This window comes from Apteryx rowi, unplaced genomic scaffold (genome assembly GCF_003343035.1).
Source record: "Apteryx rowi isolate R43461 unplaced genomic scaffold, aptRow1 scaffold_433, whole genome shotgun sequence".
NCBI classification, from domain to species: Eukaryota; Metazoa; Chordata; class Aves; order Apterygiformes; family Apterygidae; genus Apteryx; species Apteryx rowi.
This window is the reverse complement of record NW_020450687.1, coordinates 323,247-347,083: the sequence shown is the minus strand read 5'-3', so window position 1 is coordinate 347,083 and position 23,837 is coordinate 323,247. Positions and strand designations below refer to the sequence as shown.

At 41.7% G+C, this 23,837-nt stretch overlaps 1 protein-coding gene across 1 annotated transcript in view; it reads right to left on the bottom strand.

The window, feature by feature from the left end:
• Positions 1 to 396: 396 nt before the first annotated feature.
• AP3D1 (adaptor related protein complex 3 subunit delta 1) overlaps positions 397 to 23,837 on the bottom strand; it is a 46,348-nt gene continuing 22,907 nt past the window's right edge. The window contains exons 10-32 of the mRNA XM_026076517.1: positions 22,343 to 22,392; positions 21,845 to 21,893; positions 20,894 to 21,039; positions 19,036 to 19,184; positions 18,713 to 18,943; positions 17,896 to 18,127; positions 16,451 to 16,596; positions 16,175 to 16,316; positions 14,961 to 15,032; positions 14,026 to 14,101; positions 13,204 to 13,403; positions 12,440 to 12,513; positions 9,839 to 10,043; positions 8,909 to 8,971; positions 8,181 to 8,282; positions 7,504 to 7,653; positions 7,320 to 7,367; positions 6,737 to 6,926; positions 5,540 to 5,628; positions 4,425 to 4,510; positions 3,860 to 3,981; positions 2,993 to 3,072; positions 397 to 2,600 (exon numbers count right to left, since the gene is read on the bottom strand). Coding sequence (XP_025932302.1) covers positions 2,505 to 2,600; positions 2,993 to 3,072; positions 3,860 to 3,981; positions 4,425 to 4,510; positions 5,540 to 5,628; positions 6,737 to 6,926; positions 7,320 to 7,367; positions 7,504 to 7,653; positions 8,181 to 8,282; positions 8,909 to 8,971; positions 9,839 to 10,043; positions 12,440 to 12,513; positions 13,204 to 13,403; positions 14,026 to 14,101; positions 14,961 to 15,032; positions 16,175 to 16,316; positions 16,451 to 16,596; positions 17,896 to 18,127; positions 18,713 to 18,943; positions 19,036 to 19,184; positions 20,894 to 21,039; positions 21,845 to 21,893; positions 22,343 to 22,392 — 2,798 coding nt within the window. The 3' untranslated portion in view covers positions 397 to 2,504. The remainder of the gene's footprint in view (positions 2,601 to 2,992; positions 3,073 to 3,859; positions 3,982 to 4,424; positions 4,511 to 5,539; positions 5,629 to 6,736; positions 6,927 to 7,319; positions 7,368 to 7,503; positions 7,654 to 8,180; positions 8,283 to 8,908; positions 8,972 to 9,838; positions 10,044 to 12,439; positions 12,514 to 13,203; positions 13,404 to 14,025; positions 14,102 to 14,960; positions 15,033 to 16,174; positions 16,317 to 16,450; positions 16,597 to 17,895; positions 18,128 to 18,712; positions 18,944 to 19,035; positions 19,185 to 20,893; positions 21,040 to 21,844; positions 21,894 to 22,342; positions 22,393 to 23,837) is intronic.

Sequence of the window (23,837 nt, the reverse complement as noted above, 5' to 3'; positions counted from 1 at the left end):
GTTGCTGCTGACACAGCAGGTATGTGACCAGGACCCGATATGCATACTGGGCATACAGGACCGGCAGGACACCCCTCATTGATGCAAACCAGGCCCTAGCTGATAGAAAACTGCCTCGCACAGTTGTTTGAAACAACTTCTCATTTCCTCCAGAGTCCCCAAAAGACCCGAACACTTCAGATCTGGGGTACATCCACGTCAAACAACCCGATGCTCAAATGTTTCCCTTGGTTAGTATACAGCATTTGCAATATCTGACAGTGGTGAAACGCAATGTTCATTGCAGGGTTATCTGCATTTCAGCGACTGGCAAAACAGACTATTGACAAAATGTATTTTCAAGCACATACAAACTGGAAGAGTCTTATAAAATGACTGCTTAAAAGCCCCAAAAGATACCTTTGTTTTGAAAGTTTATTGGATCATCTTGACACAAAATCATTACAGCAGCTTGTGGTATGTTTTCTTTTTCTTTTCAAGGGAATGTTGATAGCAAATAATTTTGTGAATGTAACACATCATACAGTTTCAAAAGTCTAGAATCACTGCACAGGATTCTGTAAGAGAAGACTCTACATGCTAAAGTGACAGTTTTCATCCATGAATTAAAAAAAAAAAAACACTAATCGAGGAACATTATCCTTTAAGACAATTTTAATATGTTCAGTTTCTAATACACAAACTGGCTAACCAACGGAGGTTGACCAATACCAAAGACTAGCACTTCACCAGCAGTGAAGCCTGCTGCAAAAGAATTCCTGCAGCACACGAGTGCAGTCAGAAGACAAAGCTGGTCCTAGCAATAAAACCACAGCAGAGCCTTTAAAAAAACACCCTAATATGGGAAGAGTGTAAAGAGCACAATACACGCTTAAAGTACATGACATTAACCCAAAGGATAAGATCAACGCTTTATCCTGTTCCCTGCGTAGGGTTTTCGTTAAAGTCTACTGGGCATTGCTGACACCTGCTGGAGTGGTGGTGGTGCTGGGAAGGTGCAGACAAGCCTAACTCCTCCCTAGGGGCCCTCTCGGGAATAGCAACCAACAGTTGTTGACCCGTGCCTCAAAGTAAAACCGTTCAAGCATGTTCTCAGTGTGCTGGGTATGGAACTGCAACGGAAAGAACTGGGAAAAAAAAAATTTACAGCAAGAGATTCTGGAAAAGGACATGAATTAAGGAGATTTGTACAGGACAAGGACATCCCCTTCCAGTCAGTGATCCCACATGATTTCCATAGTGCAGAATGGGCTTCACTTCGCCGACTCTCCTTTTCCTCCTTCAAAAGTAACCTGTAACATTAACACAAGTCTGTGCTGCTCCCTCACCAACCCCTCCCTCCCATCCATCCAGGCAAGGACACCTTCGTTGTGGGGACCCAGTTGCATTTGTGCTGCTAAATCCGCACCCACCACTGCAAAGCCGCAGGCCGTGCGAGCCACGGGGACTGCCGCAACGCCGCAGCCTCTCTGATGCCCCAGCACAGAGGGAGGGAACGGGGCTGAGTGTGCGGTTCGGAGTACAAGGGATTACGCGCGTGGACATTTCTCTAACCTGGTAGTGGTCAACCTCAGCTGGTGAGCAAAATGATTAAAAAAGAAAAAAAAAAAGCAGGAACAGACCCCTTTGGATTTCCAGTTTCTTGCTACACTGACTTTTCAGGAATGTGAAATTAGGTGGACTCATAAAATGTATTAGCAGAGACTGCTCAAAGGGGGGAGGCATGATAGATCTCATGAGGGGAAGGGAGGGGACAAGGGGGGGAACGGGAGCAGATAACCAAACAGCAATGCTTTCAGCCTGTGTTTTACGCACTCACCCTCTATTCTTTCAACTGTCACTAGAAGAAGGTTAAGGCTCAAGGCAACTACTATAAACAGAAACTCCAAAACGTCCCAATTCTCACCAGGCTCATTTAGATTAGCCCTAGGAGATGGAGGATGTTTATATGCTGATCACAATGGATCTTTCTGCGCTTGAGAGAACAACAACAACAACAATTATATTAGAAAAAAAAAAAAAGAGGCCTTCAGGTCCAGCACCAGCCTCTGCTAAAAATATACATCGACTACAGCAGCCCTGAAGACATATTCCACAGCTAAGGATCAAGTCAACCTTCCCCAGGAATAAGCACAAGCAACAGACTGTGCTGCTGTTGAGAAACTTCTGCTTAGTCCCCAACTCTGCAGAGATGGCAAGGTTTATGGGATCATCATGAGCTGCTGAATAAATACCGCCCCTCCCTCCCTCCCTCCCTCCTCCAGTCATGTCGCCAGGATCTCTTTGGGCTAGAAAGGGTTAACACCACAGTTTGTAAAAAGTTTTGAAAGAAAAAGGTAACATACAGCCTTAAAATGTCTAAACGGCAAACAATGGTGGAGTTAACTGAAAAGCACGTGCCCCGGGATAGTACATGCGTACGAGGGAGAAACTTAACACTTGGGTCTGCATGTCTTTACACATTAGGTGTGTTTCTTGTAGTTGGAGTATTTTGTAAGGAATATTCAGCACGTGGACAATGTCTCTTTTATCTCATCCAACAAGTTGCTAAGCAGAGTGGAATCACTACATTTGCCATCTACGGATACGGAGTTCTCTCCCTTGGAAAGAAAAAGAAAAGAGAAATCCATTAGCTTCTCCTTTAAGCGGGCACAACTCTATTCCCAGGGAAGCCTGCGGACTAGAAACAGCCAAGGGAGTCTGCACAGTATCTCCTGCACGGGAAGGAAGCAGGCTTAGACAAGAGGTCAGTTCAGGGGAGCTGCCAGCACTGCTACTACCCATCAGGTATGGGATGGGCAACAGGAAACCATCAAGGAGGTACAGGTTAGGCAGCAGCGCGGACAAGACTGCTGGATGGGCCACATGAATCAAATGGCCCATGATGTCCCCAGAAGAATTAGACGGGAATATTTCTCTCTTCCCTTTAGGGAGGGAAAGGCTACAGATTTAGTGTCTCTGAGCATCTCGTTTCAGATTATAACGCTCTCACCTTTTTTACCAGTAGGCAGACGTGATGACCTTGGATAGAACGACTGTACATTGATGCACAAGAATCAACGCGTTCCACAACTATAAAGAAAGCAGCAGTTTTAATTTATTGTGCAACTTTTTTAATAACATTTGCTTCCCATGAAGAGGGGCTACTGCTCTGCCTGGCCTCAAGGAATAGAAACTTCTACTGAGGGGAGGAGGGAGCCAGGGTTAACATGGCGTACGTGTCGATCTCCTCCTAGCTGGGATATTTTGCAATTCTGAGATTAGTCATATGTCTTAAGTAAGCTGCAAAGGTTCTGTGGCAAAAACACTAGTCAGAATGTAGATTTCTTCCCTAGAAATACTTTCAATCAGGCAGCGTCTTGCGCATACGCCAGAACATGATGAAATAGCCATTTGTTTTGCTTTACTCAATCCCCATGTTTCAATTAAATTGGGATTTCTTGTCAGTCCAAACTCAAAGTAGCTCCATCTCTACCTTACTGAAACAAAACATAGAGGAAAGAGGTAGGATGAAGCGCTGGAGATGAAGGACATCCTCCGGAGAACAGTTACAGCCCTAACTACAAGCAAGCTACTCCCTTGATACCTGCAATGTGCCTCTCAGGACTGGACGAAAGCCACAAGGACCCAAAGGAGAGCTCATTTTGGGAAGGGATGGGGGGGAGGGCAGACGACAATATCCACAAGCTTTGAGGACACCGATATATTACAAAATTGGCAAAAATTCCTCTCCCAGATTTATTTAATCTGGGCATCTTGTTCTGACATCGAGACCACAGAGTGTTGCACGCTCTCCAAGCACAGGAGAAGTTTCAGAACATGAAATTTTGCAGAAGGTTCTGCGCTGAAGACTACTCACCTGAAAAATGATGATGAAAACAGATCTTTGCCAGTAGATGCTGGAAAGAAATGCTAATTCCATCTACTTTAATAGAACTCATGTGCAGGTCCCCAGACTCTAGGAGCTTGGCAAAAGCATCACTGCAAAACAGGAAGGAAAGTAAACACTTGTGCTACAAATTCAAGTGAAATCTGCCACGTTAGCCCCATGCAGACCTTAAGATATCTCAGGATGCAGAAGTCCAAGTACTACTAAGTTCTAGTAGGAAAAGGGGGTTAGAGCAAACATGGGAACCATACTCCAGACTGCACTGGAGAACCCTATGATCTCAAACACCACTACTTCCACATCACATCTGCTAGCCTGCGGGGCAATGCCCCTTCTTCAAAATCACTTGAAACAAATTGGCGGACAGATTTTAAAAGTCAGACATTACAGAAGAGAACTGTAACAAAAGCGATCATGAGCAGCCAAAGTCAAAAGCATGCTGCGTATCTTGCAGAGACGGCCTGCAGCCAAAGCTCAGCTTCATATGGGTGGCAAAAGCACCAATGTTGTGAGGTGCCTCCTGGATGGCACTTACCTATAGCAAGGCGTCGTGATCAAGTATGAAGCGCAACTGAAGTGCAATTTGAAATCTAGTTTTTCATGGGTTGAACCTTCATCATTCTGCAACAGGTCAAAGGAAAGGAGATGAATGGGAGCCCCGAGGCAGCAAGAGGAGGTACCACCCCCATCTACCGAACAGGCGCAGATGAGACTACTAAGGCTCGATTCCCTTTGATATACCCTGTCAGGTCCTGAAGGATCAGTTTGAGGAGGGGGGTGACCACCATGCTACAACATAATGCCACTCTGAGACACAAAATTTGGGCAGGGAGTTTGATGCATACACCTAGAGCAGTAAAAGGACACATAACTGGATGGATCTGGCTACATTTTCAATCTCACCCTGCTGAAATATATCAAGCAGATTCAATTTACACCAGCACTCGAAGATGCGGTATTACAGTTCACTATTTCCCAAGCAAAATAATAAATCAGTACTTCCCAACTCTCAAGTACTAGAAATAGGACTGATTTACTATTTTGAAGAAGCTCTTAAAACAGGTAATTTTTGACTCTGCCTCCATTCACTTCCTTTGAGCCGTTCATGTAGTTCCTTGACTAATAGTTTTATTGAAATAAGATTAGAAACTCACACATTCTTCAAACCAGGTCAATACTTATAAACAATGCCTCCAGCTAACCCCACTCTTGCTCAGTTTCCATCCCTATTAGTTCTATCTTAATTCTTATTACTATTTTTTCCAGCCCTGTCCCAGGAAGCAGTATCCAACTGATCTTTGGGTTATTGAGACTCTGGGTTGCATCTCTTGCTAGTTGGTTGCCCTCCTCCTCTTTCCTGGCAGATACATCACTGCAGTGATTTTTCTAGCTGACAAGGTGGCAAATGTTTCAGGCTGCATTGCTCACACGCTGCCAGGAATGACAATTTAGGACATGCTTACGTAGTAACTCAGGACACTCTTTGCACAAGATGCCATGTAAAATACTTCTCACATCACAGAATGGGCTGGTGCAGCAGAGATGAAATGATGCCTAAGAGAAGCTCTAAAGCAGTGCCTTCCACTCATGTCAAGCTCCCTTATGCAGTTCCAAAGGAAGCAGAAGCACGGAGTTTAAAGTTCCACTTACTTTGACTATAAAGGACAGTGTTCCTTTTAACTTCTGAGCCATAACAATACTCTGAAGTGTAAACACAAACTGGGCTTCATTAGAGATTCCTAGCATGAAGAGAAGAGAGGGAGAAGTCAGGTCAGAAAATGATTTCCATGTCTAAGTAGTGACTAGACTAAACTGACCGCAAGGAGTTAAGCTTTATGTATTGACCATTTTTCACCCAACTAAGTGTGAAGTTTTCCGAGGAGCTGGAATGGAGTTATCTGCACAACTCCTCTTGTGAATTAAAAGTGTTACAGCACTTAATTTTTGAGTCTCTGAAGAGCAACAGTGCTGGCTTTTGGTAGAGGTTATTGAGCCAGTACCTGTGCAAAACGTGTCACAGGGGCAATATGTTTACACAATTTGTATAACTGAAAGATATATGACTTTCCAAATAATTAACAGAAATAATTGTTTCTAATGTTTTTCTTTTAATCTATAAGCCTATGTCAAGAACTGCCTTATACAGAATGAAAAAAAATATGATCCCATTGCTTTCCATGGAAAGCATTCTAGAAATCACTAAATCCCAGAAAACTTCTGTGAGGTGTTTCAGTATTCCAATCAACTCATCTACAAAGAAAAGGAAATTGAAAGTAGTTCAGTGACTCAACTGTACTAGGTCCTGCCTTTATCCTTCATCTTAGTGTCCAGTATTTCCTAATGGCTCAGCTCCCCATTCAAGTGACTAGGTACTTATTGCAAACTTTCACTGCAAATGACCTCTGTCATTAAAATAGTGGACAAAAGCTTGCAAATAAATCCGGAGTAGACTCTAATGGTTCAAGGACCAGCACGAAAGAAATCCGTCTATATTTTTGTTTCATTTTAAATCTCATGGCAAAGTTCTTCTCATGATTTTGGGATGCCTGTAGCTGGTGATACTGGCATGTTCCAAGGTGTGCCAGCATGCGGTAATGCGAAAAAAAACTTGGACACTCGGACTCCCAGTTCTACATCAGACTTTGCTCTTGCTATACAGACCCACCTGTGCTTATAGCCATACTGTCAAAAGGTTTACCTTCAACAAATTGTGTGAAAGCGTAATGAACACCCAGGCAGAGGGACATGTCTTTCTAGAAAATAGTAAGAAGCTCAAACAATTCTTTCCACAGGAGGGCAGTGCAGGACTAAACATATTCCAAGAACCCTGCACAAAGCTTGTCATACCAGGGGGTAGCTGGAAGGGCACAGGTATCCCATCGTGTACTGATGACCCTTCTGGTCGAAGCATTTTAGTGTTGAGAGAGTCCAGGACATTTAGTTCCATGCTCTTCAGGAAGCTAGTGCTTTTGTTCTCAAAGATAACAGAGACAGTAACTTGACTGTCATTTTGCAGGTTTCCCTGAATATCGTAGGTCTGCAAATGAAGGGGGAAAAAAAAAAAATAAAAAAAATCTCAGAGATGCTTTAGAAACCTCAAACAGCACAGCACCAGAACATGGCAAGCTTCAAAGAGTAGGTAATTTGACACAGTTATAGGATAATGAAAAGCACACTGGTGATGAGCTCTACAGTACTGCTGAGCAGTGGGAAAATATCAGCTCAAAAAACTGGTTAAGCGAGACAACCAAAGGAATGGGGATGGAACCTTGTTAGTTTTCTAGCTGCTGGGATTTAAACAGCTCTTCCGTTAAATGGTGTCTACGTAAACTGCTATATTATTCTGAGTATTATGTAGGGTATTCCCTTCTTTTCTGAGAGAAGGAAAAGAGAGAGGAAGTTATTTGTATTTGAACACCAAAAAGCTCACCATTTTAATGTAAGGATTTTCAGCAAGAAGGCGGTAACTGGACATAGGCTGAAAAAACAAGAAAGAAATTACAGTCACAGTATAACAGAACTAAATTCTCTGAAGTGTCATCCTCCTTCCCCCAAACACTGTTTAGCTCCTGCCTCTTCCCCAAGGCTAGAGTTGCCAGCGCAGAGCTACTCACTGGTAGTGGTTCATCATCTAGTGTTCCATTCTGTACTGACTCTGTTGCCTCCTCCTCACTGTGATGATGCTTCTTTTTGGATTTCTTTTTATTCTTGGACTTCTCTTCTTTCTCTTTCTTGTGCTTTTTCTTCTTATGCTTGGAGGATTTCTACCAAAAAGAATAAGAAGCTACAACAAACCCTTAAAAGAAACCCCCATCTTTCCAGACACCACATCATGAGCCCTCTACCAACACTTCAACTCTTTGGCTCTCACTCCACACACAGGAAGCAACCTCCTGGAAGACGGAGCATAGTTTCCTGCCACTGTAGAAGTCTGAAACAGAGCCCTCGTTCCTACACCCCACTAACCATTCTGTGTTGAGTCCCAGTACACCCCTGCACCCTGCTTCACAGTCAGATGCCATGCCTTAACTCACAGCAGGCGACAGAAGGCCAAATCTCTTCAACTGACTTGAAGCGCAGCCTTGAAACTGCTAGCTGATCCTTGGTTCAAGGAACAACCAAACCTCTCGTTATGAAGTGATGAGAGCTCCCAAAGGACATAATGCCCACTGCTGCCTACTTGCAGATGGTCACTGCACTGAATAGAGCGCTGCTGGTAATCCCCATGAGCTTATTTATGAGGAACATGAGAAAAACATGGCTAAAGGTGTCAACAACTTAAACCACTTACCTTTCCTTCATCCTCCTCCTCCTCTTCCTCTCGCTCTTCCCTTTCTTCTTTTTTTACCCCTTCAGGTTCAGCCACAACAGCAGCACTCACTTCAGGCTCGCTCTGCACAGATGATCAGAAGGGTTATGACACTAACTGAACACAGTCAAAACAGCTGAATCCCAGCCAAAAAGAAATCTCAACAGTGATACTCCCCTGCTGTCCCCCTCTGTAAAAACCCTCCTGTTGTTTCAAGAACTATATTAGACTAACATGGTACAAAGCCTTTCATTAGAGATCTCTGAAACTTGGCAAACATGATCACTCCAGAACAAGACACAGATCTCCTTGAAGGAATCAGAACTTTTATATTCCCTGTCTCTTTGTCAAAATTCTCCCACCAAAACTCATATTTTTCTGTTGATCTACATGAAATCTCATAGATCTAGATCTCTCAGATCTATTAATACTGCTAGTGCCTAGTTCACACTAGGAAATAAATCCTTAGTTGATAATAATTCAAATCCCATCACAGCCTGTAGCTGTGTTTCACTGATCTGCACAGTAGAGAAAGCTTGAAACCTCCAGTTAGCGCCTGTCAACTGGCGAGATAAAATTCCACTGCTTCATGGCAATAAGTTGAGGAGATGAAGTCTGTCTGTCCCTTCTCTCCTGCAGCGTGACAAGGCACTCGTATCACAGCTAAGACTAAGATCAGAAAAAGTTTCTTTGACACGTAAGATGTCTACCTGTGGCTGGGAAGTGGAGGCAGGTGGTGGAGCAGTGGAGAGCCAGAAATCCAAGTCTTCCCCCTGAAATCCAAGAGAAAAGAAAACCATTGCGGTTGTTTTGATACTACTCTTAAAAAATTCATTTATTAAATTAAAACATAAAGCTTTCATGGAAATGCATCTCCAAAATGCTCACAAAGACAGATGCTGTAATGGATTTAGGAGCAAATAGTTCAAGGAGCTTAACTTTAGCCTTTCAGCACATTTAAAATCTGGACATAGGTGATAGTAATTGCAAATTTACATCCAACAACTATTTGAGGGCTCCTGCAAAATCAGTTGCTCAAAGTCTAAGTTCCTAAAGGACACATCTAGAATGCCTGAAACCATTAGTAGAGGTGGCAGCAAATGCCAGATATGCTGAAGACTGAGTTCCCCTAAAAACTGCAACATCTACAGGCATTTAAAGCACGTGGGCTGTGACTTAGAGGAAACTTGCATCTCTGTAGACTGGTTTACAAAAAGGATAGTTGAGTCTTCAGAGTAACTGCCAATTAATGCCAAGTTTTAGCTGAAAAAATCCCAAAACATATGGGGGCAGGATATAGTATGAAGGCGAGTTCCAGATATTTCACTAAAGAGAGTTCCCTGCTTTAAAAACTGACAAAATATCAACGAACTCAACTTGGAAATTAGATCCAGAAGATCTGCAGCAGAAGCTGCTGTAAGCTGAAGTCTGCTGATAAGGCTAAGCTTTACTTTTAGTAACAGAAATCTTTAAACACATGCAGTTATGGTAGTAGCAATTTAAGGAAAAGAAAAATTGAAAACATTCAGCTGTTTGTTGTTTAGGAACAGTCACATTTGACAACCGAAACACAAAACACCCAGCAATATATACAGCCTAGAACAGCATTTTCTAACAGAATGCATGTCTTGGAGAATTACCTTTTTTTCTTCTTCTTCCTCTACTACCTTTTTCTCTTTCTCTTTTTTCTTTCCTTTGTCTCTCTCTTTTTCTTTGTGTTTCTTTTCCTTCTTTTTGGGTTTCTTGCTCTTCTTCTCTGCAAGGGGAGCTTCTGAGTCTGGTGACTTCAGGTTCTCAGCATTTCTGTGTCTCTGCACTGGCAGCTTCTCACTGTCTGCTAAGGGTCTTAAAAATAGAGACACCATTACCCTCGTGAGGTAATGTTGGACAGTCTCCCATATGTGGGACAGTCTCTCCCACAGCCCGGATTATGTGCTGAACTTCCAGGACACGGTAAGCTTTGTTTATAAACAGCTGGGCCCCAAAATTTCAAACACTGCATATTTTTGTACCCCAAGAAAGGTTTATTCATGCAACTGTAGCACTGCACTCATGGATTAGAAGTTGATAGAAACATTTTGCAGGTGACTGAGAGCTTAGCTCTTGCTAAGACCCAAACACCCTTAAAATGGTAACTACACACTTGCAGGCTGAATAACACATACAGAAGAATACAGGCACACAGCATTATGTTGCATGTCTACGAAACCACTCTCAAAGGAAGAGCAGAAAAGTAAAACAGGAGAAAGCATTTGCAATAGTGTGGCAATTCAAGCTGTGAACTGACTGGCTGGCTCAAACAGCCCTCGAAAGGCATGGTTTCTGTTATCAGTGAATAGGTAACTGATTGGAAAAAATTTTAAACAATGAATCGTTTCATTTTGGAAGTTTATGTTCTGAATCTGTGTTCAACCATTACATTAAAAAGGTGCATTTTATTTCAGATAACTGTTTCCAAAAGCATGGCTGGTAGTTCAGATTTACATAGTGTCCAAAATCTATTACTTGGAGAGAAAAAAAGCCATCTCAGAAATTTCTCCATTCTTGTCAAACACTGTCTAGAAATCAGTGAGGAAAAAGCCCACTGATTGCTTCTTTTTCTAAAACTTTTGCTAACATCAATTTTCATGTCTGAGCACCAAACACCAGTTCAGGAAGATTTCTTTTGGTCTCACTCGCCTCAATTTTTCGCTTATGTTGTAAGACGTGCCGGACTTGATCCGTTTTTACTTTAAAACAGACACACTAAAGGCCAGCAAGATCACATCTGTTTGAACAGTAAGCAGATCTCATTTCAAAACTATTTCACATACACCTGCACAGGAACAGGGGTGGCAACCGCAAGTCAACAATGAAGTTGTCTCGCACAAACGTGAGGGTCAACGATTTCAATCGTATCATGACCCTTCGAGTATTTATGCTGTCCACTGAAACCAACCAACCTTACAAAGAAGGCCAACCACTTCGTGATATATTCTTACCTGGAAGGCTTCCCTGAAACCAGACTGCATGTGAGCGTGACACAGACAGAGCAGTGCAAGCACAGAAAGAAAGAGAGAGGACAGAGATATGAGATAACGTGACAGGAGAGCACAGCGACTCATGTGAAACAGGAGGAGAATGGATGGAAACAATACAAAAGCCCAAAGATGCCTCCTGGAGCACAACATTTAGAAACTGCTTAGTGTTTTCTATGCTGTTCAGGCTTCTCATGCAAACACCAACTCTACTGTTATAAATTCATTTGCTTTTATATATTTGTCCCCTACAGACTCAGAGAGGAACGTGGCCAATTCGGGGTGGGAGGAAGGGGGCACCTTCCAAATCTGTTCCTCTTTTGCTTATTAAACACACTACCTCACATTTTTTAAAGGAACTGTGCTGCCCAACTCATACAGATTTCTTTGAGAATTGTGGACAGTGAAATAGACTTTAAAGTTGCTTAAGCACCACGGAGCATGTGTGTATGCTGGCTGTAGATAGACAGTCTTTAAAGCCCTACAGGAAGCATTAAAAAAAAAGACAACCTCCATGTGCTTATTTAACAGTCTGCTTCTAATCATCAGGTGGTCTGCATGGCTTCAGGGTCTGCTGCACTGTAGCCTGGGGCACCAGTACTGCAACAGCTCCACTGGCTGAATGGCGACCAGAGTCTGGTCAAAGCTATGGCGTGGAGCTCACTCAATCACATTAAAACAACATTTCGATTGTGGCATTACCCTAAAGGTCCGCACGCATCGGAGATGCTACAGATTGGTCGTTACTGCCCAAATTCACACAACACACAGCATGCAGGTTTGCTGTGGGTATATTGATTCTGAGATGCACACAGACTAATGCAGGTCACGTTCTCAGTGCCAGCGTGGGTCGGATCAAAGAGATATCAGCACACCCAAAAGCTCACTGGACTGGCTCACTTAAATCCAGTCCCAACTATGCCGCTTTTGCTTTCAGAATCCATTCATTCAAAAAATTCCCATCTCCCCCCCTACACCTCCCCCCCAGAACTCCCACTATTTTAGCAGTTTAGTTTTCAGCATCTATGCTGCAGTAGGAACTACCAGTAACATAACGGAAACCCAAACTGGATGATCAGCTAAAGTTACATCTAAGACATGGAGAGAGACTAGTCTTCTCACCTAATGAACTGTAGATAGTGCCTTTGCCTCTTTTGCCCCAGACTAGCCCTCATGCATTCTGGTTAATAATTAAGTAAATTCACATACGAAACCGTCACTTACTTATCCAGATCGATATCAAGTGCCTTATATGGATCATTAGGATCTTTGTCATCCTCATCACTGGGCAATGCATTCTGCAGGAGAGAGAAAGAGACCATCCACTAAAGTAGTAAACCACAAGCAATTTTAAAGCTAAAGTTCTACATCCCCCCAAACTAGTCTTGTTAGATTGCTAAGCACGAAATAGGCCAGCTTGCGTTCAGGCAAAATAAGCTATACGAACAGTGCAGTTGAATGCAGCATCTAGTTATAAGATTAATTTAGAAAAGAAAACCATTCTTCGCAAACTGCAGGATTTGAATTGCTGCTGTTTGGTTTTGATTAAAAGTAGTTTTAGGAACAAATACAGATTACATCATTAACATGTGCAATTAATTATAATCAGCTGCAAACCTGCTGACTAGACAGCAAGTTAATGTCAGAGTGAGGCAGCAAAGCATAATAAATGAAACGGCTATTTGGACAGCGTTACTTTTATAGCAGAGATGCTTATTGTTTTTTAATAGCTTCAGTGGCATTTTTCATCTTTTTGCACACAAAAAGGCAATCATTTCTCCCCCTGCAGAGAATGGCTTAGGACTATCTCAATCAATCATTTCTTAAACAGCTTTGCAAGAAATCAGAGTTCTTGGACTGCAACAATCCAGACTGGTTGACAATTTGCTTGGGGGGTGGAGGGGGGGGAGAGGGAAGGAGGGGGAATCTCTTCAGAAAAGCACGAAGAGAAGCCCTGCAGCTCAGACCATCACAAACAGGCAACTAACCTCTGGCATCTCTTCTGTGATGATATCAACATGATGAGCTGGGGCAATATCCTCCTCACTCTCTGTGTGCAGAGAGTTATGGCGGTGATGTTTACCTCTCTTCTCCTTTTTCTGTTTTTTCTTTTTCTTGTCTTTCTCCAGCTTCTGTTTATGTCTTCGCTCTTCTTCCAATTTCACATACTGGTCAGACATAGGCATTCCTGCAGAGGAAGCCAAACTGCTTTCAGGCTAGAGTCCACATGAACACTGATCACTGCAACAATATGTTAGGAGTGAACCTTGATTCTAGCTTCTCAGAATCAGAAGGATCAACACTTCTCTACAGTTCCACATCATCTCACAAAGCATCTCCTTCTAGCAGGAGCTTTGCTACTACACTCCATCTCTCTTCAAAAATAGGACAGAGCTCTATCCTGCTCTCTGATTCTCATCCACATTAAGCGGATTACAAAGACGGGCTAAACGTTGGTACTTTACGTAACAAATCAGCTCTAAGGCAGCCCTTTAAAACATGCCAAATGTGACTGTTTCCTACATGGGACAGTGATTAGTTTATGTTGCAGACTTGGCTGTACAACATGCTTAATCACAGAGTTACTTTTAATACTGTCTTGAGAGGAAGTACACTCAGACTGCAGAGCACTTCTGTGAAAATACTGGTTCTCTCTCAGGCCGAGTTGTATTCTCAAATGCACATTAGTTAAGGAGAGATATTTAAGAATCTAATGGAAGCATGCTCCCTGCCCTTAAAAACTAAGAAGGAACTATTAGTTTTGCTTAACTGAATTTCTATAATGCATTGCAAAGATTAGCTGCACTTACCTGGAACTTTTAAGGGGACAGAAAGGTCGATCTGGACCACAGGTATATGTTCCACACCTGGAGTGTCTTGGTATCGCTGGGCAAATGAAAATTTGTTATATTCTGAGCATCATCAGATATATATCTATACAGACACATTTCAAAACAGTTCAGTACTAAACCCCATCAGGCAGCAGAGTGTATTTATTTTAGAGCCAATTGGTAACTATTCTGCAAGACCTTACTTCTAGCTGTAGTGTTTTAACTCTGCCACAGTCATGAAAAAGGCTTGTTACGACTCTTTGAAAACTTTTCATTTTGTGTTTGATTGGTAGTAACTTGCCACTTCAAAGGACAAATTACGAGACCGAGGTTGAAGGAAATGGGGCAGTGCTTATGGTATAAAGGAGATAAAACAGGCTGCGTCCCCAAAGAGGTGAGAGAATAAAAAGGAAGTGGCAAGAAAAACTGCAGTGACCTTTTGATCCAGAAAACACACTGCATGTTTAAGCCGGCATGTTTTGGATTGGCTATTAATTACTGACCTTAAAGTGTTACTGCATTCTCCCTGCACTGCTCTATATGAAGTGCTTGGCAATCTGAACCCTTCCATCCCCCAGAGCTGGGGCAAACCACCTGCACAGGAATTTGTCAGACAGGGGCATGAAGGACAAGAGTATCTCTGCAGCATTTAGTTCTAAACTGGAGGTCCACTGGAGATCCACTGAAAGCTGGCTGCTCTTACGATAGAAGGTCATTTGTGGGTTTCTCAACAAAGACAAGGCTTATGAAAACAGTTGTAGGTAAACACTCCAACTGCTAGGGTATCAAGCGATCACAACTGCAGTGGAAGCAATCAGAAATTTCCCAGAGGGAAGGGGCAGCTCTGACATTCAGAGAGCCTTCATACAATTACGTGAGAGGACAGCAATAGATTTTCAGTCAGACTCACTCACCTTCTGCGGGGAAGGAGAGCTTTTAATATAAAATGGGTTGTTTGCCTGTTCTTGTTTCCGGGCTTCTCGACGCTGAAAGTAAAACAAAAATAATAATAATAGTAGTAGTAGTAGTTATAACGTTTGTTTATAAGCAGAGACAGATAAAAGGCATCAGAGTGCAACGTGTGATCTCCCTGAATATGTGGAACATTGCAAAACTACTTGCAAAGACTACAGTGAAACAGATTGATTATAATAAACAGCTGTTGAGCTTTGTAGTTACCAGATATGCTGGGATATAAATAAAAGTACTAAAACTGCTCAAAAGGTAAAGAAAGGATGTTCTGAGTCTGGACTAGAGATAGTAACTTCCTGAATACCAGATTTTGATGGCAGTTCAATTGTTTCTATCCTCGTTTTTGCAACAGAGAGGAAGAAGTAAGGATTCTTGTCAATAAAGAATTTTCTCCATCAAAATAGGAAAAAGGTCAGAAGCAGGAGAGGTGTTATCACTACTGGGAAGAGTCATATCGCATAGTAATGAACAGAACGTGCTGAAGTCTATGATCAAAGGTACTAAGCTTTTAGCTGTTTCTTTTTGTGCTGATAGAGGCCTTTTTTGTAGGGGGAGATAAAATAAAAGGTAGACGAACGGCGGAGGTATGTAACAAAAAACTAGTTGCAGAGCTCAGCACGTGTCCATCCTTAGCACCCTGCGCTTAAGTTAATTGCAAGATGTAAATTCTGCAGGGAAGAGACAGTGCACTCGCACAGAATAAACCCATACTCTCCCATCAATCAAAAAATTCATTAAGTGATCATAAACTTTTACAAAACATCTACTCCACAGCACTCAGAACAATATACATCACAGTTTACACATCAGGTTTTTAGAACAGCTCAGAACTAGCAAGGGCCAAGTTTTTATAAGATCTTGTTTCCATTTGGACAAAATAGGCAAGCGAGGCTTCCAGAAGAACGTTATATCAGGTGTATTTTCAAAAGTGTGCCCCCCCCCCCCAAAAAATAGATTTTTCTTTTTCTGGAAGATATCTGGATTCAAATACTTCAATTTTGTTCACATCAAATCATCAGATTCCCCAAGCTGTACAAAGCCGAGTGCTCCCAGCTGCATATGGAGAATCCACAACAACAGCTCCAACTGCTTTAGCGGCACTTTCAACTTCATTAATGAGTTACATAAAGAAAAAAGCATTCTGAACTTCACTCACTCTGGCCAGCTCCTCTTCATCTATTTCTGGCTGTTTGTGTCTGGAAGGCCTTTGTTCCTCATCATGAAAAATTGTTTTGGGCTTTTCATCCTCAGACTCACTGTCTGATGGAGGTTCATTGATCCAGGCATCAAGGTCCAAGCTTGTAAGAATTACAGTGAACACAGACATATAGCGTTACTCAGAAGCTTTGAGTATTTCAGTGTTTCCAGTCATATGCTTAGTTTAAGAGTTTACAAATTTAAATAAGGCTTTGGGAGAGAGAAGGAAACTCACCCCTCAGGAACTGGGACTTTTTTCTGTGCTTTAGGAGCTACGGGGTTCAGCTCACCAGCAAACAGGGCTATTACTTCCTCAGCTACAGGTACTTCTTTTATTTGTAGCTTCTGAATATATTTTATTAGCTGCAAGATGCAAGAAGCCTAAAAAACAAGTGGAGAAGTAATTTCAAAACTAATATCAACAACTGAACCAAAACCCAATTGCAAGAGAAGTCACCAAAAGATAACTTTATTGACTACTGCACTGAGGGAATTAAGGGAAGCACCATAAACTACAGGTTTTGAGCAAACGTTAAAGATCCAGGACCCTCTCTTCCAGTTGCATCCAATTCATTATTGCTTTGAATATACAACCCAAAATACAGGTGCCTCTCTCTCCCCCATAGGATACAGTATTATTTACTTGGCCTTACAAAATGCTTGTTCTAGAACCAAGTGCATAGTAGACTGGATTTTCAGAAGTGGATTTTTTTTATTTTTTTTAATGAAAAGAACACTGAAAGCAAAAATGTAGGTTTATCAAGGAATGAGTAGTGGGGTTGGGCTGAGGAGGCTGTAGTCCCACTCTTTATGGTTCACTGTGGGCACTTGTCATGTAGCACAGAAGCACCCACCTGTCTGCACAGCCTCTCTCCCGCTCCCCATTTAGATTGGGCAGCGCATAGCATTTTTAGCACTGGATGCAAATGAGAATCTCCTGCTGAGTTAATCATGTTTTACTATAAAGTAACCATTTGCTATTTTTAATCTATATTGCACATAAAACCAAAATAAATTGAATTCTCCATATAAGCCTGACAAGTTAAGCAAGCCACAGTAAAGCTTTGAGAATTATGTTCTGTTTTTCCAGACACTACAGTTAATGGTCTTCATCTCTTTCACCTTCCACCCAATGGTTATTTCTGATGTACATAAGGGCAGCTTGTTTTAGAACATGACTGCCCTGGGAATCTACTTCAGGCATCAATATTTAAGGCAGCTCTTTTTAATTAACTTATTAGCACATCACCAAATCACTGTAGCCACCTTATATCATTCTGAATTGCCACCTTGGAAGATGGACTTCAAGTTTGTCAGATGTTTCATGCTATTGAAAGCATACAAATGAATGCTAAATGACATTCATGCTAAATGACATTCATGCTTGCATAATCATAAACTAAATCTTTTTGAGTGAAACTCTTGCAAGCAGTCTTCAGAGACAGTATTAAACTGGAATTAGATCCAGGCTCTGACAGGAAATGTCACCACTCTTCCCACTTCTTTAATTCTACAGTGTCTGTTTTACTGAGTCACACAAAGCACAGAATAAAACCAACGTTCCATTGATAACGCTGTTTTACAAAGCATGTGTGCACATCCACAGAGAATTACATACATGCAACCAATGCAAATGACAGATTTTGTATGCTGAATACCACGGTAATTCTGTTCTCTTACCCTCTCCTGAACTTCTAGATCTGCACTCTGTACAAACTGAGGCAAACGCTCAATCATCAGCTGTGTAATTTCTTGAGCTGCTTCCTTCTCCCCAGATTGCTCTTTCTGCTGTAGGATGGATGCATAGAGCTTCACCATGTTCTGGACATAAACCGCCTGGATGTGGCCTGGTAGAGTTGTAACTTTAGGCCTCAACATTGCTTCTAAAGTTTGGTTTGCTTCCTCGAGGTGTCTAAAAAGACAGAGTGGACCGATAAAAGAGACAGCAACGGAGAAAGCTTAATTCTTCTGTCTGATGAAATGTTGAAAATCTTGGTAGCAATACAAAGTACTGCAGAAAGATAGGACAGGCTACAAATACGTAAGCATTTGCTATCTGCATATTTTCCCCTTCCAGACTGCAGTAATAACACGACACAGAATTTACAGCTTTAGCCTATCAGAAAAAAAACACAAAAACAAACCAAAAAGGGTGTGTGTGCGAGTGTGGTGGTGGTGGTGGTGGTGGTGGTGGTGTGTGTGGGGGGCACTTCAGCTTCTGCCTATAGAAGTGCAGCGTTCTCTCCACTAACTGAGCACTCGTTGCATTTTTAAGTTCCGACTCTATGGACAGTCTGGGTCTAGCAGTCCAGCTACCTTCCTGCCATTCTGTACTTCACCACTCACATCAGTGAGGTTATGTTTTTGTTTAATAACGGAATGGAAATCAAGTCTAGTATGCAACACTTAATCCACAGAAAAGAATAATAGTGACCTGAATCTCCACTTGAAAACAAGCCACTGAAAGGGCGTCCAGCTTTCCGTTTGCAAAACTTACTCAGAGAACTCCCCACATATCCAAGCAGCAGCATAAAGCACCTCACAGATTCCATTTCTCTGGGTGTTGCTGGCTATGAGATGAGCATTGTCCAGAAGCATTGCCATTTGAGAAACTGCAAATTTACGAATAGCTTTAACTCTGATAGCTACGTCCAACATCTGAGCTGCTATAAGATGCCCATGCCGTGTGCCTTCCAGTCGGGTCAGTTCCACCAAAATGCTGATATACCTACAGGAAGTGAAAGGGACACAATTTTATTAGCAGACCATCACGCATTACCATTGCTGATGATTTCAAAGTGGACACATAAAAACACTAACCATTCAAAGTTTGTGATATATTGATAATTGGATTGACTACAAATATCTATGATTTTGGTCAGCAACTCGTCCCGATATGTCGTCCCTTCAGCTTTATCCACGTGAATCATCAGTTTCTTCACTATCTCCATCAAGTTCTTCTTCGATACCTGTCAAAGAGTTATTGAGATGGTGAACAAAAAATAAGCCATTTGCTGTGCTGCTAAATCCTTCTAATCGCATTAAAGCGGCTAACTCTTTGATGGACCTGTGTTATTTCTTAACAATAAAAACAGAATGCAAGAGATGGTAAACAGTCTGTAGGCAGATCTTCACTCATACCTAAGGAGTTCAGCTACCAAGTTTGTTCACTGCTAGATGAAGTGGACCTACCTCTTCTTTTAGGCCACCAGTGGCTAGAATACAGAGAAATTTAAGTTGGAAGGAACCTCTGGAAATCATCTAAACCCAACCACCTTCTCAAAGCAGGGCCTACTTCAAGGCTAGATCACTTGCTCATGGCCTGGTCCAGTCAAGTTTTAAAAGTCTCCAAGGAATGGAAAACCTGATCAGAAGGATCAGAATTACTAGCAATAATGCAGAAATCCAGGAGAAAATGAGTTTTCTGCTTCTGCCAGCGTAAAAAAATTATTAGCTTAAGACACTTTTGCTTCTAAACTGAAGAAATTTGAAGACTCATTTACATCCAACAGAACTCTAGCATTTCAAAACACAGCTCCACTACTCTGTTCTGGAAACCTGTTTGTCTAAATAAAGCAACCAAAATGTTCAGTATCACCAGTCGCTGTGACCCACTGCTTCTGGCTATGATCTCTCAACAAACATGTAAAGGAGACCTCTAACAAAAACGTAAGAAAAAATATTTTTGCAATAAAGTTCATTATACAGCACTCTCCTCAGGGACAGGGTTGAGCAAAACAATAGACTTTCTCCTACGCCATCTTTTGACTAAGCAGAATTCAACTCCTGGAACTAACAAAGAACTCCAATTCTTTTTGCAATAACATTAAAACCACTGTCCTAATCCAATTTTAATGAAATTATTGTCATCTCATGAGTAATACCAGAAAAAACGTCCTTCTTATTCTTTACTTTCTCTTCTAAAGTGGGAAGCTTGGAGACACGGTATCTACCATTATCCCTTTATGTGGGATAGTGCAAGGGCTGGGGAAAGGTCGAGTGAAAGACGCTTTACAAATCGTAACCACAACCCTTTCAGAGATCAAATTTTCCTCACCACAAGATTCCTCCTGCAGCGTAGAGGCATTTTGCAGACTGCCCTGGGCAGCTGCAGAATGCACGCACAGAACTGGGTGCACACAGGAAAGCCACCAGCATGAGATTCTGCGCATGACATTAAAAGGCATAACAAAACTTACAGTGAAGGGCTAATCAGGCAATTAAGGAGCTTAAAGCTGTCTTTGGGCTCTCCTGTTGTTTTAGAGTGCTCCAAACTTTTTGTAACTCATGTTGACCCGCGCTATGGCGCGCTGCAATGGGGACTGCTACACTGCACATTACAGGCCTACCCCAATATGCCTACAGCCCGCTTTACGCCTTGAGGAAGGACAAGAGCAGCAGCTAAGGTTTAGTCATTAGAAAAGCAGCCTTACGGTCGACTTCCACAGGGCCTGAGCTCAGCTTAACTCCTTTCAGTCAAAATGGAAGTTTTTAAAGTCCTCTTCGGTTGTGCCAGATCTTTTATTTGGCATAAGAGCCAGAAAAGACGTGAGTTATTACCACAACACTACCGGGGAGAGGGGAAGAAGAAGAAGTTGGGTGTTTTTCTTAAACACCAGCCTCCGGACTAAGGGGTCACAGGGACCGGAGGGGAAGAGAAATACATGTAGAAACATACCATGCCATACAGGAGATCTAAAGCTCTGAGCCGGATAGACTCATCTTTGTCATCCAAACATTGGAGAATGAGATCCTTGTGAGACTGAACTGACTTTGGATGCGTTTTCAGGATTTTGGACATAGCTAACAATCCCAGGTATTTCACTGTGGAAGACACAAAATAAAACTTCTTTCCAAATATAGAAATACTGTTTTGTGTTGAGCACAAAATCTTAATGGGTGCTTCTACTTAACCACCAATTTTAATACATTGAAATAAAATCCTCTGATGGGGAGGATTTAGAGAAAGAAATGCCCTATCACAGGTGACATTCCTCAATTTTGCAATCTCACATATAGGGACATAACTGCATATGTATCTTCATCACAGTCTTCTTGTGCCTTAAGTTTTACCATTGATTTAAAAAGCACTTAATATACAGAAACTATGGATCTTGAGATCCTATTCTATGATGTATTTAAAAAAAAGAAAAAAGAAAAAAGAAACCCCCCCGACACACACCAAAACCCCCCAAAACACACAGAAGACAGGAAGAAATTTTGCATTAAAAAAATTCACTTTGTTCCTTAGAGTCATCAAAACAAACAAAAAAGGAACCACCCTTCTTGCACATTACTGTTATGCTTGCACTATAAAATATCCCTCACTACTTTCCAAGAGGAAAGTTTATAAAAAGGGAAAACCCAGAGCATGGAAAGAGAAGTGTTTTAGATTTACAAGACCACAAACAGCAATAACTCCTCTCATTTTTAAAAAAACAACTCCTTATAAGTGTTCACTATCCAAAATTATTTCCACACTATAAAACCAGCAATTGTTTACAACATACCAGACACTATTTTACTGAACAAGCCGTTTGGAGAAACAGCTCATTGCTCTAAGACTGTTGCAATTTCTCTCCAGTGGTTGGTCACTAAAAGCTTCCACAAAGACAAGCAACATACTTACAGTTCTGGTCAGAATCTTCTATTAATATTCTTAACTTCTGAACACAAAGCTGAAAAAAAGAGCATGTCACACTTACTACAAGCCTTAAAAGTCTTTAAAGTTTTTCTTAATAAAGTACATTCAGCACACAAGGGCGCCTCTAGTACACAAGGAAGGATTCTGACCAAGACCTATGGCTTCTAGGAAGATAATCCTGTTACACTAACAGATTTTAAAACAAAAAGAACCGTTCTCATGATTGTACTGATAGTAGCAGATGAATACAACAGTTAAGAAACCTCCAGATGAGAAGAATCTGCATTTTAAAGCAACAGAAATTAGAGAATCTATATAGAAAAATGCTTCGGTCAGTTAGACTCCAGCTGAGACCTCTTCAGTGAGCCACTACTTTGACTTTTGGCAGAAGAACACAATCCAATTTCTCCATGGCCTTCGGTATGACACAGTAGAGCAGAACAAATAAACACCATCCCGCCCCAAACCCAAGAAGTGCTGTACCTGGATGCTAGCACTGTGATTAGGCATCCCAGAGGACAGAGAGATCAAAACTGAAATACAGAAACAAGTTTCAGTTAGTTTTTCTGTATTCTGAATTGTTGCTTACATTACAACACAAAACCTAAAGGTCAACAGCTAGTTTAGCTCACAAGGAAAGATGCCATGATTTTTCTGTCTCTTGGCCTATGGATTTCTTTTTGCAAAGGGGGGTGGGAAGAGGTTGTTACATAAACTATAGTTTTATATACTAAGACTAATAAATAGCAGGACAGAAAAAAATGCAAAGGCAGAAACTGTTGCAACAGTCAGGTTGAAGCTGCTTTTCATTAAGCTTTGCTCTCATTAATGTTCATTTTACTGATACCCCATAGCGGCCAAGACTGTAAATGTGTCATCAGCTACTGCACAACTGAATATTTAAGTGTGCGCTTCCCTAACATAATGAGTTTCAGCAACGGATCCTAGAGTTCAATGTAATTAAATTGGAGTTGTAATCAAGTCAGCAAGAGACTGGGGCAAAAATCGGGTCTTAGGGTTGATTACACCGGACATTTGTAAAGCTGTGGCAGCAAGCAACCTCAAGCAGAAGAAGTGGCATTATCTCGCTAACTGCTGTTGTCATAGGGCATGTCCGTGCCAACACCAGCTTCTTACTGAATCAGTCACACATGCTGACCTTCGTGACTAATAAATACTATGGCATTTTGCTCTCAAGAATCCTGCAGAGCTACTTTTCTGGAAAAGAGTGTTGGATACTACCATTTCAGGTCATGCAAGGAGCTGGCAGGTGCAAGCTGCTGCACTAATACAGGTAATACAACTTCTCATCTTGTTTTCTGAATTTGAATTTCACATTACTGTCCCTGAACAGCCCTTCCTGAGATGTCCTGGGTATCCAGGCTTCCCTTTGAACAACATAATTATCCTGTTTATCTCAGGAAAGTGCACACTCATCCGCAAAGAAATTCAACCCAGTGTTACTCTTGCCTCATGGAAGAGATGTCAAGTGAGTGGCAGATCACCCTCTCCTACTTGGATTGATCTAGTACAGGAAGTTTCTGTATCACTAATCCCCAAGAATCCCAAACTACAACCCCAAGCCAAACTTATGGCCAAATTGTGGATGCTAGCAAACCCCTGCTTCTGTAAAGTTCAAGATAGACCATGACAGGAAAAGATGTCAAATGACGCAATGCCTCTTACACTTCCTTATCTCACTTTTGGGACCAACCTATACAACATTAGTTCAAGCACTGCTGAGACACGAAGCCTCCTCTCTTTTACAAATGCTATGACATCCAGCAACAAATGTTCAGAACAAAAATCCCAATCCAATTACTACATTTTCTACAGAGCTGACAGGGGATCATTGATTTATCTACCTTAGAAAGGACCTTCTGAATCAAGGCTGAAGGCATTACAATATGCTTGTGCTACTGAAGAGGTTAATTCATACATAGCAAAAAAGGTTGAGGTATCATCTCTAACTCAAAAT